This window comes from Dryas octopetala, chromosome 8 (genome assembly GCF_963921425.1).
Source record: "Dryas octopetala chromosome 8, drDryOcto1.1, whole genome shotgun sequence".
NCBI classification, from domain to species: domain Eukaryota; kingdom Viridiplantae; phylum Streptophyta; class Magnoliopsida; order Rosales; family Rosaceae; genus Dryas; species Dryas octopetala.
In genome coordinates this window covers 2,021,354-2,035,631 of record NC_141373.1, presented here as the reverse complement: position 1 = coordinate 2,035,631, position 14,278 = coordinate 2,021,354, and the positions used below count along the sequence as shown (strand labels likewise).

The 14,278-nt window shown below is 36.0% G+C and overlaps 2 protein-coding genes across 2 annotated transcripts; both read right to left on the bottom strand.

Annotated features, from left to right (window-relative positions):
- Nucleotides 1-380: 380 nt before the first annotated feature.
- On the bottom strand, nucleotides 381-1,103 carry LOC147275860 (uncharacterized). Its single transcript, XM_086254017.1, has one exon. The coding sequence runs from the start codon at nucleotides 1,101-1,103 to the stop codon at nucleotides 381-383; it is 723 nt and encodes a 240-aa protein (XP_086110143.1).
- Nucleotides 1,104-2,413: 1,310 nt separating this feature from the next.
- On the bottom strand, nucleotides 2,414-13,752 carry XIJ (P-loop containing nucleoside triphosphate hydrolases superfamily protein). Its single transcript, XM_086253310.1, has 27 exons — nucleotides 13,475-13,752; nucleotides 12,921-13,049; nucleotides 12,040-12,183; nucleotides 11,780-11,925; nucleotides 11,537-11,693; nucleotides 11,281-11,339; nucleotides 10,749-10,908; nucleotides 10,503-10,652; nucleotides 10,251-10,387; nucleotides 10,017-10,163; nucleotides 9,828-9,929; nucleotides 9,402-9,459; nucleotides 9,218-9,319; nucleotides 8,634-8,671; nucleotides 7,672-7,798; nucleotides 7,409-7,579; nucleotides 7,101-7,232; nucleotides 6,912-7,021; nucleotides 6,721-6,781; nucleotides 6,137-6,314; nucleotides 5,676-5,875; nucleotides 5,473-5,547; nucleotides 5,072-5,179; nucleotides 4,771-4,986; nucleotides 4,505-4,644; nucleotides 3,524-3,777; nucleotides 2,414-3,157 (listed from the first exon to the last, which is right to left on the bottom strand). Exons 1-27 carry the CDS (start codon nucleotides 13,475-13,477, stop codon nucleotides 3,114-3,116), a joined length of 3,348 nt encoding a protein of 1,115 aa, XP_086109436.1. The 5' UTR covers nucleotides 13,478-13,752; the 3' UTR covers nucleotides 2,414-3,113.
- Nucleotides 13,753-14,278: the final 526 nt, after the last annotated feature.

Here is a 14,278-nt window from a genome sequence, read left to right as displayed (position 1 = left end):
AAAGTTCTTGATTAAGCTATGCTTAATTCATATTCAGTTAGCTAGCTAGCTACTACAGAAAGCATACCATAATTAAATTAAAACTGATCGACAAAGAAAACAGCGGATAGATTTAGAAGGTTGAATATATACTCATAAGTTTAATAAATCATCCAATAGATGCAAAAGATAAAAATTCAACCTAGCTAGCTTCTCTAATCTCAGCTCATTTCATTCTTGGCTGTAAAGATCATCAAAAGGGAAAAGCAAAGAAGATCTGCAGATCATATGCCAAACATATAAATATTGTAAATTTCATCATCATTTTAAAAATAACTTGAGTGCAACTAGCTAGAGAAGATTGCAAATTCACACACAAGTAGTGAAGATTGCACCTAGAGCTAGAGATGCCCAAGTCGAAGTTCCAAATCCACTTCCTCATCCAGCTTACAAGGATCTTTGGTGAGAAACCCCATGTCCAAGTCCAAGTCCAGGTCCAAATCCACCCTATTAATATTCTCATCATCTTTCTTCATATTAACAATGAACTCATCATCCTCTTCTTGTACAAAACCCTTCATTAAATCTCCAGCCTCAACAAGAGTACTACCTAGTACTGATCTCATCATGCCTTTCTTAGGATTAGGATTATGAATCAAAGGAACATGGTTTTGATGATGAGGAGGAGGAGGGTCCAATATCATCATCAGTTTCTTATTTCCATCTGCACAAGCTGATGAGGAAGAAGAAGGTGCAGTAGCAGTAGGCACCTTACAAGTAGTAGTCTGCAGAGAATCAGGAGAAAGCAAGGAATGTCGATGCGATGATGAGTAGTGATTGTGTAGTGGTAAGCACTTAGCTGATGAAAGAGACGACGAGGATGATGATGATGATGATGAAGAACAAGAAAAGTAAGAGTTAGGGTTGGGGTTAGGGTTAGGGTTAAGGCATGAAGGTGGTAGGAGTCTCAACCTAGCTCTGTCTCTCCTGTGGACATTCATATGACCCCCAAGAGCTTGAGCAGACCTGAATTCTCTCTGGCAGAAGCTACATGCATAGGTTTTTGCACTCCATGAAAGATCACATAAATGCTCTCCTTCCAACCTGAAGTTGATACAATCCATTTGTTATACTCAAATGGGTTTGATCTCCATGAAATGATGAAGCTTGTGCTTGATCTATCAGTCCAACCCTTACCTACAAATTAAACCCAAATTATTAAGTACATATATATATATATACACAGAGAGAGAGAGAGAGAGAGAGAGAGAGAGAGAGAGAGAGAGAGAGAGAGAGAGAGAGAGAGAGAGAGAGAGAGAGAGTCACTGATGAGAGAAAGACTTCATTTTCAGAGGGAGGGAAGCAGCTAGGTAGCTAAGACTGGTTAAATATATAGAAAGCTAGCATAAGAAAATGATCCTATTTGAATTTTGATCTGCAAAATGGTGCTAGTACTGTATCTGGAAATTACTTAGCTATGGAATGGTAAGAGACGTACAAAGTCAGTGTGTTTCCCTTTTTGCCAATTCTAGCAAATTAATGTGCCTCAGGCTCACTTCAAACATGAAACATCTCTACATACATGACCACGCACTATCAACATGATGGACATATATTGCTAGCTAGGAAACCAGGGCTTTGCGATCACTACTCTTATCAGTACCAAGTTAATAGCTATAAATATGGGAATCATGTAAAAGCAATCAGCTTTTACATAAAACTTCACTACCTACGTATAAGAATGAAGCCGGGGCATATAAGACATGTCACATACTCACATGTGCAATGGCATCAAAACTTACCCCAATTTTTCATACCAATTAATTAATGTCGCACATAAGTACATTTATTTTTTATAACTTATAAATGAGTTTCAAAGTGAGTATGGGTGATTTCATATATTTTTTCCGTCCCATAAAAAAAAAAATTTGAACTTTTAAAGTGGGTATGGGTGTTATAACTGAACTTTTTTATTGAAATTTTGGGAAAAAAAAATCATTTTTTTTAGGATTGATCTTGGGCACATATGAAGATGTTGTTCGACTCGTGGCACCTTTGTGATGGTGATGTGCATGACAATGGTTGAGAAATTAGGAATGCAATTCGGATGCATGGTTGGTTTGGGTTGGTTTGAGGGTCGCTCTGATTTGACTCCCTAAATTTGAGTCTCGAAACCCCAAAGCAACCGATCAAATTATGATTGATGGGATTAATCAAGCTAAATTTTATAAGCTCAAACTGCCCTGGTGAACTCTGGTTATTCAAACATCAAAGATGCTATTTGAGTTGCCTAGTTTTCTTTTCCAAAATGTAGATCAACAATGCTTGTTATAAGAATTAAAGAAAAAAAAAAAAAAAAAAAAAAGAGATCGAAGGGAAAGTGATTCGTTCTTTAATCCTTCTGGAATCCATAAAAAGGAGCTTGATCCATGGTCTACATATATGAGCAGTCAGTTACTGTGTATAAAGCAACGCAGAAATTAACACCTTGAAATTACCTAAAAAAAAAATTGTTTACACTGACAGCTAATTATCTAAGGGGCCACAATGTCCGATTCATGACTAAAATGCTTAGGTAGTAAAGGAGGCTTCTTAGTTCTTAGGCAGTACATTGATAAGAAACTCCTCATTAGCTTGCTGCTTCTCGTTAAGTGGTCTTGCCTCTACCCATGAGTGATCTCTCAAGTTGATTGCAGATTCCATTACAGTCATAGTCGATCAACAACATAAAAGTACAGACACAATGCAGAGGAAGCATGAACCTAACTAAGAGTGTTTTATAATGATCAACATTTATGCACGTTTAAGTTCATGGGCAGTTCATGCCCAAAAAAAAAAAAAGTTCATGGCCAGTTATCAGGGCAAAGTGAAATCACAAAGGATGTTAGTGACTGAGCTTAGACTATGTACTACTCTAAAACTTACTACATTTGACACTTTTGCTAACGTACACTACCTGACTAACTGATCTACATCATCCTGAGAGATTTGTCCAACTACGATCCTGTATGAAGCATATGGGACGATATGTCCAAACCTGGCGTCCTATATACAAGGCCAACAGTTGACGTTTTATGAAACCCAAAACCCATATCTAAGCAAGAAAGAACAAAAATAATTAGAACAAGCTTCCATCAGAAGAAGTCATCAAAAGGCCCCTCCTTCTCACTTTCAGATCCTGCAAAATGTATCATCAAGAGGGAAAAAAGAAAACATAAAACAATGAAACAGAACTTATAAGTTATAAATGTGCAAGGAAATGATTTCTGAATTAGGATCTTGTTTAGAAATTGAGACGATTCTGACAAACTCAGTGCATGATGTAACTTTATAAAGGTGGCAACAAGCTGATCTAGATTGTGCTTAATTGCAGCCAATTAAATTCACCATGAGAACGCTATAGAAATTATGTATGATAGGATCATTATCTTTGGTACAACACTTACAAAGTGGGTTCAGAAGAAAACTCAATTAAGAAAATTGATGGTCGTTCTGGATTATAGAGTACATATGGCCAGAAAATAAAAAATACAGCTAAACTAACCTGAAACATCTCCTGCTGAAATGTCCTGAACTATAAGCTGCAGAGAATTGGGGCCGGGGGGAGAAAATTCAGCTGAAGTTGGAGCTGGAGCTGGAAAAGTGAAATCTGAGTCGGTGGATGAACATTCAGAGTTACTGGAAATACTATCAACTCCTTTGTGTCTAACAACAGGCCCAAAACATGAACTTGATTTTGATGCAGTAGACAAGATGGTTTTGAGCTCCGAAACTTGGTTTGACATGCAATATATCATCCTGAAACACACTAGATCATATCTTGTATTAGTCAAATGATTTATGAGCAGCTTTACAAGCATAATAAGAATGATGGTAATTTGTCATATATGCAGAAATCTGAAGAACTTAGGAGAAAACTCTCTCTCTCTCTCTCTCTCTCTCTCTCTCGCTCTGTCTTATTGTCATGTCACTTGTTTTATCAAACAAGTTAATACTAACATAAATATTTATCAAGATCATGGTTCTTGAGCAGAAATCTGTGCAAAAAGATGATTTTCTTCGTCCAAAGAAAAAAGAATTATCTTTGTGACGTAGCTTTATTGCTCAGTGGCACAAAATGATTTTCACTCACAAAACATATATGTTGCAAGAAATGCTTAAGACAAACAACATGGGTTAAATTCGTAAGGCCCAAAAGCAAGTAGAAAAATGCACCTTTCAGTAGGTGGGAAGCACCAACTCAAGCTATATGATCAAATTCATAGAAAATTATTCATTGTTGCAATATGAAGAGGGCCTTCAAAATTTTCTGCTATATAGAGTGCCTACAACTGCAACTACCAAATTTCCAGTTGCACATAATAAAACCTAAATCATATTGCTAATAATTTGACAAGCCTCTTTGACCCACTGGAAAGCCAACTTAATGAGGAAATACCATATTCAGCTCAATATATTACATACACAAGATGAAAGGGGGAATGAAAAACCGATATGATTCTTAAAGGGCGTAAACTAGTACTACCTGTTCAAAGAGTCCTGAAGTTGATGCACTATTCTTTCAGTTTCCCCTAATTTTTTACGTCCTTCCTCACTCGATACCCGGGCTTCTAAGTATTTCTTTTCATAATCATCGGCTCTTAGTTTTTCTGCTTGCAACATGGCCTATGTAAAGAAAGACAACATTAATTTGTAGATGCTATAATTCCTAACCCAGATTAAGATGAGAAAAATAATGGAACAAATCTAGAAGAATGGTAATTCCTAAGCTATAGGTTCATTAATCATTACCTTCAAATTTTCGACTTCTGCAGTAAGATTCTTAATTTTTCCAGTATTTCCATCAGGACTTGGGAGTTCTTTGATAATAAGGGATGAATCTTTCATTTCTATATGTGCAGCATGACATTCAAACAGCACATCTTTTTCATCAACTTTTCTTACATTAGCTTGCACGGAGGACTCCAACTTTTTTGCCTCTTCTCCTTTTGCTTCTTCCATGTCAGTCTGCAAAAATCATCTAAAATTTTCAGTCAAAAGACTTGGGAGTTCTTTGATAAGTGCATGCTTCTTCAATTTCTATCTGCGCAACCTGATGACATTCAAACCACACATCCCTTTCATCAACTTTGCTTACATTAGCTTGCACAGAGGACTCCAACTTTGTTGCCTCTTCTCCTTTTTCTTTTTCCAAGTCAGTCTGCACAAATTTTCTAAAATTTAGTTCCAAGACTAGGAAGGGATTACCTAGCATGATGCTTCTAATCTTGTAGAAAATATAATAGTCGTCTGTTAAACCATTGATTTCATAACAAGAATTGAAAGTAAAGAAATTAGTTGCCACAGTATGGTTGATACTTCTTTAAGTTTCTTATAATCCAAAGAAGCTCTATGATGACACCAATATGCCTGCCTTTTGCCTTTTGTCATTCTTTGAGAATGTGAAAAGCAACAAACTATGTAATATAGTAACATGGGAAGCTAGGTAATCACCTGACTAATAACTGCCGCCTTAGATTGCGCTTTACATCTAAAATCATTACGAGCAACCATTGCCCGTAAACCTGTCTGTAAGACAATTGAAGAGAACTTGATTTTGAGATAGTTCTTTCTTGCTAGGCACTTGCACAAATTCTTTGAGAATGTGAAAAGCAACAAACTATGTAATATAGCAACAAAGGAAGCTAGGTAGTCACCTGGATGATAACTGCCGCCTTAAATCTATGTCTAAAATCATCACGAGCAGCCATTGCCCGTAAACCTGTCTGTAAGAAAATTGAAGAGGACTTAATTTTGAGATAGTCTTTCCTCGCTAGGAGTTTACGCCCATTCTTCTGAATTTTAACAGTTGCAATCTCCCGTTTCTTGAGCTTATATAACTTGCGAGCCAATTCTCCTGAAGTCATAACAATGAAATACTTGTAAAATTGTGCATATAAAATTATCTAGTATATGCAGCCAATTGTATGGATATCTACTATATATAGCTGATTAAAGCAATAATTGCTACGGTAATGCAAAACTACAGAAATGAGTCAGGGGGATCACATTGTGACCAAATCCTTCAAAATACATTGAATCAGCTGAAAAAATTCAGGATTGTGCCTAAAAGAGAGGTACATCTCCAAGAAAAAGGCTTCCTCTTTTATGGACTTACCTCTACAAAATGACTGTACATAAGTAGAACCCTCCCGTGTAGAAACAAACTTTTTACGAGTAATAAGAGTTCTGCCCTGTGTTTGAATCACCTTAGCTGAGTTGCCAAGCATGAGTGTTCTCTGTGCATCTAGCTCAGCCATCTGACCAGCTCTTAGGAAAACTTTTGTTTTCCCTATCTGAAAAAACCATTTACAGCTGAATTGAATATATAGTAATATCTCGCAAATGAAAGACGTAATATTAGACTGGCCCAATATATAGGCCATGATGTAATTCTTTGGTGGAAACTCATTTATTGAATTACAAAATGATTTTCCCTCTTGAGTTTCTATGCCTCTCTTTCCTTTCTCCTTCTTCCCCTCCTTATTTCCTTTTCTGTTTTCTCTTTCTCTCTGTTATTTCCATTGGGTTCTGCATCTTAGCTACTTCAGTCATACAATAGTCATAAGTTAGGAGCTTGCTTAGAATATCATAATTGTGGTGTCCCACCAAGGCGAAGCCAAGTATATTTGTAGTTCCAGAATTTTATCTGTTGTGGTTGTCAAAGTAAGAGTGGTTGATATACAAAACGGCTCTTATTACCTGATAACCTTTAAGCCCCATCTTCTCCAGAATCTTTTCGCAGGCTTCCTTTTCAGGGTAGCTGATAATATAGGCATTAAGTTCAGAAATGGAGCATAACCCAAAAACCATGAAAAACCAGAAAAGCCAGGTACAAGAATAAATATCACATAGTGAAAAAATAAAAAATGAACAGCTAAGGTGATACTTACTCCATTTTCAAAACCTCTGGTGCGAGGATACAAAATCGAGTTAAAAATTCAAAAAAAGTCCTGTAAGTAGGGTATCCAGCACATTTTATTCGGACTGCCTCTAAAACACCCTACACAAATAACAAAATATGAATGCCACCAATTAATAATAAGATATAGTACTATACACACAGTTCCCATGATACTTACACCATGACGCAGTTGTTGCATAACACTGATATTCTCAAATATTGCAGGTTTTAAGAGATTATTTGGCTTTATACATCTGATGTAGTGGGGTTCTGTAGAATTTAGTGTTTCCATCAATTGTTGTAGTTGTTGCTGCATCAATAAGGTCGGATAATTAGGTTTCACCTTTCTGCATAAATTTTCTCATGACAAATGGAAAAACTTAATTTATTGTTCAATATTTTAAGGTGAAATTCACCACAAGTGTAAGGGAATTTTTTTTTTGCTGATACCACAATTGCAGACAAGAAAACCAGGATCGAAGATACCCTAAAACGAGAACTGATAGATGAGAACTTGGAGGATTTGCCTGCCTCCTCGGAAAGTGGAGGGAAAAGGCCTGCTACAAAAGAACATTTTGAAGCACTCAACAAATCTCGATGTTCAGGAACAACATAATCTTTATTTTTGTCTAGAAATTGATCCGACTGATATTGTACCTGAAAAAGAAGTGCAAGAAAATAAAGATACTTCAATGGGAACCACATTACAAACAATAGATTTCAGAGCAAAATACAGGAACCGAGCTCACTTCTCCTGCATAGTGAACAATGGTGAAATCTGAGCGGGTCAGTTTTGGCTTGATGAAGCGCTTGTGATCTTTGAATGTATGATAAAGCTTTTGCGAAAATGTTTCATGAGTTGATTTTGGAAACATACTGTAAAGAGACAAAATGTTAGCCAGACAAGTATGATTCGAAAAATAAATGAACTTATGAAAACAAAAGGGAGCATGAAAAGAACCCTTCTTCAACAAGATAATATCAAACAGAATAATTGATTTCGTTTTTCTAAACGAGCCAACCAATGTTCTACATGTTGTGCCTACAGTGCTCCCAAGTAAGAAGCTGACCAAGATTAGCAGTTGTCCCATCTAATTGAGCAAAAAATTTGAATTTTTACAATAACCTTTTACAAACGGATATATGAGTCAAAGTCTTAGATGGCCATCAAGATCTAATTGATTTATACTTGGTATGCATGAAGAGCGGGGCCAGGACATTTTTACTAATCATGGGTCTGGAAAAGATGAATGAGATAAAAAGCTATTGATGTTTACCAACAAGTGATTCAATCTCTCTCTCTCTCTCTCTCTCTCTCTCTCTCTCTCTCTCTCTCTCTCTCTCTCTCTGTGCACATGTGTGTGCATAAGTTCTGCCAACATACTGCATATTAAAGGAAATCTTACCAAGTTTCAATAAAGGATTACAAATTTACACTAATATAACAGTTAAGGAATATAATAATAAGGGCAGTTTCTTGATTTCATAAAAATCTGGACATATACTATCTTCACCTAATATGAAGTACCTGAGCAGGAACCACTATGTGCATGTACATGTGTGTGTGCGTGCGTGTGTGTGTGTGTGTGATTGCAGTCAAGAGCGAGGAGATATTACCATAAACCCAACTAATATGATCGAGCAGAAATGTGTGTGGGCAAGTGTGTGTGTGTGTGAAATTGCAGCCAAGAATGAAGAGATGTTATTATACCAAGCTTCATCAAGCAGAGCAATGATCCCGCCTTTTTTCTGCATAAACGGTATTAATTAGTGATGTGTGCATGACAGTTTCAGCATCTTACTTTCTTTATAGTTTAACTGCTGAATGAACAAGCAAGAAATACACTAAAATAAAACCAGGAGCGTAAGATTCAATATAACTTCAGCAACACAGAGTTTTACAAATTATTAGCATGGCTTGACAGACATTCTGGCTCCGCAATCAAGGGGATACAAATCAACAGACATGAAGTCCCATAGGCATGATCATTCCCAAGGATGAAACAGTCTAACACCACGCATTATGCATCAATGGGGAAAAGGGACAAGTCACTCTTTTTCAAATATTTCTCTGTTTTGGCAACTAAGGTTATAACATGTGGGGCCCTATGTCACCTCCATTGGGAACAAGGCTTATAAACCTTTAAGGCTGTGTCAATAAGAGATTTGGGTTATAACATTTTTCTTAATAGTTTAAGAGCTATATATGTGTTTTTGTGTTTTCCCAGTTCAGATCAAGCAAACGCTGGAGGGAGGGGGAGAGAGAGAGAGAGAGAGAGAGAGAGAGAGAGAGACCTGTTCAATGAGATCGAGGACATCTTTATTATCAACAAACTCTATGTAGCTCCAATCAATTTCCTCTTTAGTGTATTCCTCTTGTTCCGTCTTGAATACATGCTGAAAGAGATCATAAAACTTAGATTGTACATTGAAAATAATGACTTACAACTCAAATTTTCAAGTATGACTAACCTCATACCTTGTTGAAATGTTGTTGCAGCTTTTCATTAGTGTAATTAATACAAAACTGCTCAAAACTGCATTTAATGAAACATTACAAGTTAGGACTCAGTATAACTCAGTAGGATTCCTATCTAAATTTAATTTAGGATCCTCCGATTCAATGATCCCTGGACCATAGTTATAGATCATAGTTGAGTAAATTTAATTTCAGCAATATCTAGAGGATTTCCCAAGCACCTTAAGTGAAGGTCAGAAGTTTAAGCCACCTTATGCTAGGTAGTGTTAGGTCTTTTTATGCATACCAGATATAGATATAATTAGATATGTTTTCATTTATGTTACATGCATAAACATAACTGTTAGACAACCTCATTAATCTCATTAATTCCATTTATTTATTCTCATATCTATGTATTCTACATTTTTTGTATCCAATCATTACCTATTAGTTTTAAAGGTTTCAAAACCATATATATCAAGGACTCCAATCAGACATTTTGAGCTAGGGTCTTGTCCAATTGAAACATTGATTTTATCCACCAACCTGGACACCAAAAAAAAACAAAGCAATGATTGTTAAATGCTTCATTTCTACATTGGAGTAAAAATGATTCAGAAACTAGCATCTCACCAGTTAAACAAAAGTGAATATATTGTTTTGGCCAAACCATCTCTGCTAACTGCTGCACCATGAGCATCAAGACTTCTCTTAATAATTTCTTCTGGAGTAATCATTACACGCTTACACAGTGCATCTTCCAGTGCATGAGGATCACACCTGAAATATGAATAATCAGGTGAACACTGCACTGTGATTGAAAGAAAAAAAGTATGAATTATGTCTATGGAAAAGCTTGAGTCACACATGAGAAGTTCTGCTGTCATTTGAAGATGGAAAAGGGATTCTTCATTTTTTATAACAGATGAATCATTATCTTCCCCATTGGCAAAATCAATATTACCAAGATGAAGAATTGCAGCCACAACTCTGAAAATAGCATCCTGAGTGAGAGAGGGATAAAGAGAGAGAGAGAGAGAGGTTATTCGCGGATTTACTGTATAATGAGGCTTAACTTAGCAGTATAAAAATGTTTAGATTCAGATCAAAAGAGCACACCTGTTCTACTTCACTTATTCCAACAATATCCATGGCTCTCCTAGTGGAGAGATAATCATGAGCATCACTTATGTCGGCCAGTTCATAGCAATTTGATTGATTAAGATAGTGATACGATCTAGGATCTCCCAACTTATATTTCTCTTTCTCCTGCTAAGACTTAAAATCTGTTAACTAGAATGATTTATCAAGAAATTTTTTGAGATATCATAAATATGCATGGAAGTAGAAAATTGCGCTAATTACCTGAGGTGGAGCCGCACAAAGGAGATAAAAACAGTGATAGTTACGCTCAAAATCAGAAATTTGGCAAACACGAGATCTCTCTAAGAGATAAGTTCTGATGGCTGCCCCTGAGATTCTACCACGTTTATCAAATTGAATCTCAACGAATTTACCAAACCGGCTGCACCAGTATATTCAATAGAACATCAGTAGGTACAGACTGCCAAACTATTTAGGAAATTTCACCATCTGATATAGAAGAGTTAGAAATAGATCATGCAGTCAAATTATTCCCTCCCAAGAAAAAAAAAAAGTTTTATTAATTACAATGATTTTTTTTTTGTCTTCATTCGGAATCACATCACCAAAAACAGAAACATGCAACCCCATATGATGCTACTTCCGATATTAATATACAGTCAATGCGCATAAATCTAAGAAGTAAAACTAAGATCCAAAGACATGTTGAGTGCATTTTATTTAAAGTATACAGAAAAACAGTAACAACAACAACAACAACAACAAAATATAAAAGCATTTAACAATTTCTCACCTGGAATTGTTATTTTTAACAGTTTTCGCGTTACCAAATGCTTCAAGAACTGGATTTGACTGCATCGTATCAGTTAGAACAAAAACTTTTTAGAAGGGTAGAAGTAAAAGGAAAATTGAAAACAAAAAAAGAAGATTGGCATTTAACATCATTTTCTTTAGTGATGGGAAACAATACTTATGCAAGGCTTCAGATCTCTTTGTACTATGAACTAAGAAATTAGCTACCATAAAATAGTGCAAGCTAACCAGCTTACTTCTAAAACTTGTTGTTCAACAGTTCGTCCTTCAGCTGCAGCATTGCCACCCAAGTAGGCAAGGTAGCGCATAAGCATTTTAGTTGTTTCAGTCTTACCAGCTCCACTTTCACCGCTAACCAGAATAGAGTTGTTTTTTCCCTCATTAATCATTTCCCTGATCAGATTTGGGAAATTCAATAAAGTAACTGCATCATATTTTAAGGAGAAGAAAAGGTAGGAAGCAAAAGAAACACAGATCACCTGTATGCAGCATCAGCTATTGCAAAAACATGAGGGCTCAATTCTCCAAATGGCACTCCATTATACCGCTCCATCATAGAAGCATCATACAGATGTGAAAGACTTTGGAATGGATTGACGGCGATGAGAATGTTTCCAGTGTAAGTCTGCCATGATGTCAAAGTATTATAACAGAGACGCCTATAGCTGCAGTGATTAATCATTTTCTTCACCAGAGCGTACATTAATTGATTCAAAACTGAAAATGAGAGAAATCTTACATAAATTTCATTGATCTCATATCTAGTTTCCAGATTGTAAAGCACTCCAGGTTCGTGCAAATATGATAGCTTAGTCATGTCATCAACTCCACCAGAAGGAGTTTCCATATCCTTTGGATATATTTTTGACACCTTTGCAACAACCTGGCGAAAATGAAAGTAGGTCAGTTTAGGAAAGAAACATAAGAATGAAATTAATTGGTATGTCAATAAAGCTGCATATGAATTGAAATTTGTAGCAAGACCCAAGGGATTCCTTTTTCTCATATAAGGAAACTAATGATGAAAAAAATAGGACAGAAGTTTATACAAGAAGAGATTTGCTGTGAGTCCCAAAATGATTACAGACTGCATCAATTACTGCAAGGGACTCAAAAATATAACAAGCATTACTGCAAGAGACTCAAAAATATAACAAGAGGAGGAGGAAGATGATGATGATGATGAGGCAAACCACATTTATACATGCAGGCCGTGCAGGTCTGGTTTCATGTTAAAATACCATCTTTAATTTCCTAAACAAAAACAGATGGTGCAGAAAACTCCTATCAAAGCTGGTTTGGAAAATACTATTATGCCATTTTCGGTAAATGTTTAAGAAAAGTCTTTCAGTTGAACTCCACTTCTGTTTCTCTGGTTAGACAAAAACACAAAAATAAATGTCATGCTTGAAATAAAACATTTGGCCTCACAAACCTCTACTTTTTTCCCTAACGAAACCAAACATGTAATAAACAATATATATGCCAACGAAGATCACACCCCAAAAATCGTTGGAACGGAAATTAGGAAATAATAGATTGGAAATATTGGATTTAAAGACAAATGAATAAGAGTATAAGACCATAATATTCAAATTTAAACAATAACAACTCTATTACCGCATTTCCATTACTAGTTTGAATCTCAGCGTCCTCTCCCTTTATATTTAGTACTTCTCCATCAATCCAAACTACGTCCGGATTTTCAACCCAAATATGAGAACCAACAACAATGGTCACTGGATTGCCCTGCAGCAGTTGAAACTTTTAATACATTAGCAGTTTAATCCCTTTTTTTCCTTTGAGTAAGCAGTTAAAAGCTTAAAATGGAAGTAAAATTAACTTACCTTTCCTTTTCACATTTTTGCATTCACAATATGTACCACATATAGCATGTTAAATTTTCAGTAGGTAATAAGCTCATGGGTTCTCATAATTTACCTCCAAAGTTTTCAACATAAAAACCACTCAGGCAGTCTATTAATGACTATAGATGTGCACCCATATAGCCTATTTCTGAATTTATATACTACAAGTTTGAACAATTACTTGGAAAAACATCAAAATCTCTATGTTTCTTTAAAATATTTATAAACAGCATTTGTCATAATATTTTCATGGGAAATTCACATATATAAACGATAATGTACAATTGAGTTTGGCGATTCACGTACCATTCTGATCGATTCTCAAAGAGAGACCCAGAAACGTAGATATTCCGCTGCATACGAATCAAAACCCATTTTGCTTCAACGATTTTGGTTCGTTCCGATTTGTCATCGACAATGAAGATTTAGACTGGAAAACGAAAACTTGCAGAAGTTGCATAACTCGTTATTTTGTGTTTTTTTCTTTGTTCGTTTGGAGTTGTCTTCGTGTCGTTTGGTTTGTGGAAGTGGCAGTCTTCGAAGGCCCTCCAATTTCGCCATTCTTGTGGCTCTCTCTCGGTGTCTTCGCGCCTTACTCTCACTCTCTATTGAGAAGAAAGAGAAGACTGTTAAATGTGTTTTATTTACAAAAACGAGTTAAGGCGCTGTTTGGACTTACGTAAATCCTACGTGTTTGGATTTGCGTTATTTTGAGGCCTAGTTGGCTATTTCAACGGATAATGGTGAATACTTAACAAAAATTTTTAGTGCGGCTATTTGCACACTTTTTTTTTTTTTGCACACCACCATTAAGTTATTTTGTGAAATTGCTTAATTGACATAAAGAGAAATTATATTACAAGATAACCCACATCATTTGAAAAAAAAAAAAAAAAAAAAAAAAAAAAAAAAAAAACTCTCATTACACACCCTAAATCCAACACTCCTAAACCACAACTACACACCTCACTCTCAACCTCATCTCCAACCACAACCAAAACACACCCCACCCATGACCCCACCTCCATCCCAAAATTGCCGACACCCACCTCCCGCCATTAATCCGCCTTTATCGCCGCCCATGCATCATCTTTCCACCATAGCTATTGG

Excerpts from the sequence above, each read along its gene's own strand:
- LOC147275860 (XM_086254017.1), bottom strand. The coding sequence starts at position 1,103 with ATGGATTGTATCAACTTCAGGTTGGAAGGAGAGCATTTATGTGATCTT.
- XIJ (XM_086253310.1), bottom strand. Across the intron at positions 9,930-10,016 it reads TATTCACTTTTGTTTAACTG|GTTGGTGGATAAAATCAATG; the intron begins GTGAGATGCTAG and ends TTTGGTGTCCAG. Across the intron at positions 4,987-5,071 it reads TGTGGTTTGAATGTCATCAG|ACTGACATGGAAGAAGCAAA; the intron begins GTTGCGCAGATA and ends TGATTTTTGCAG.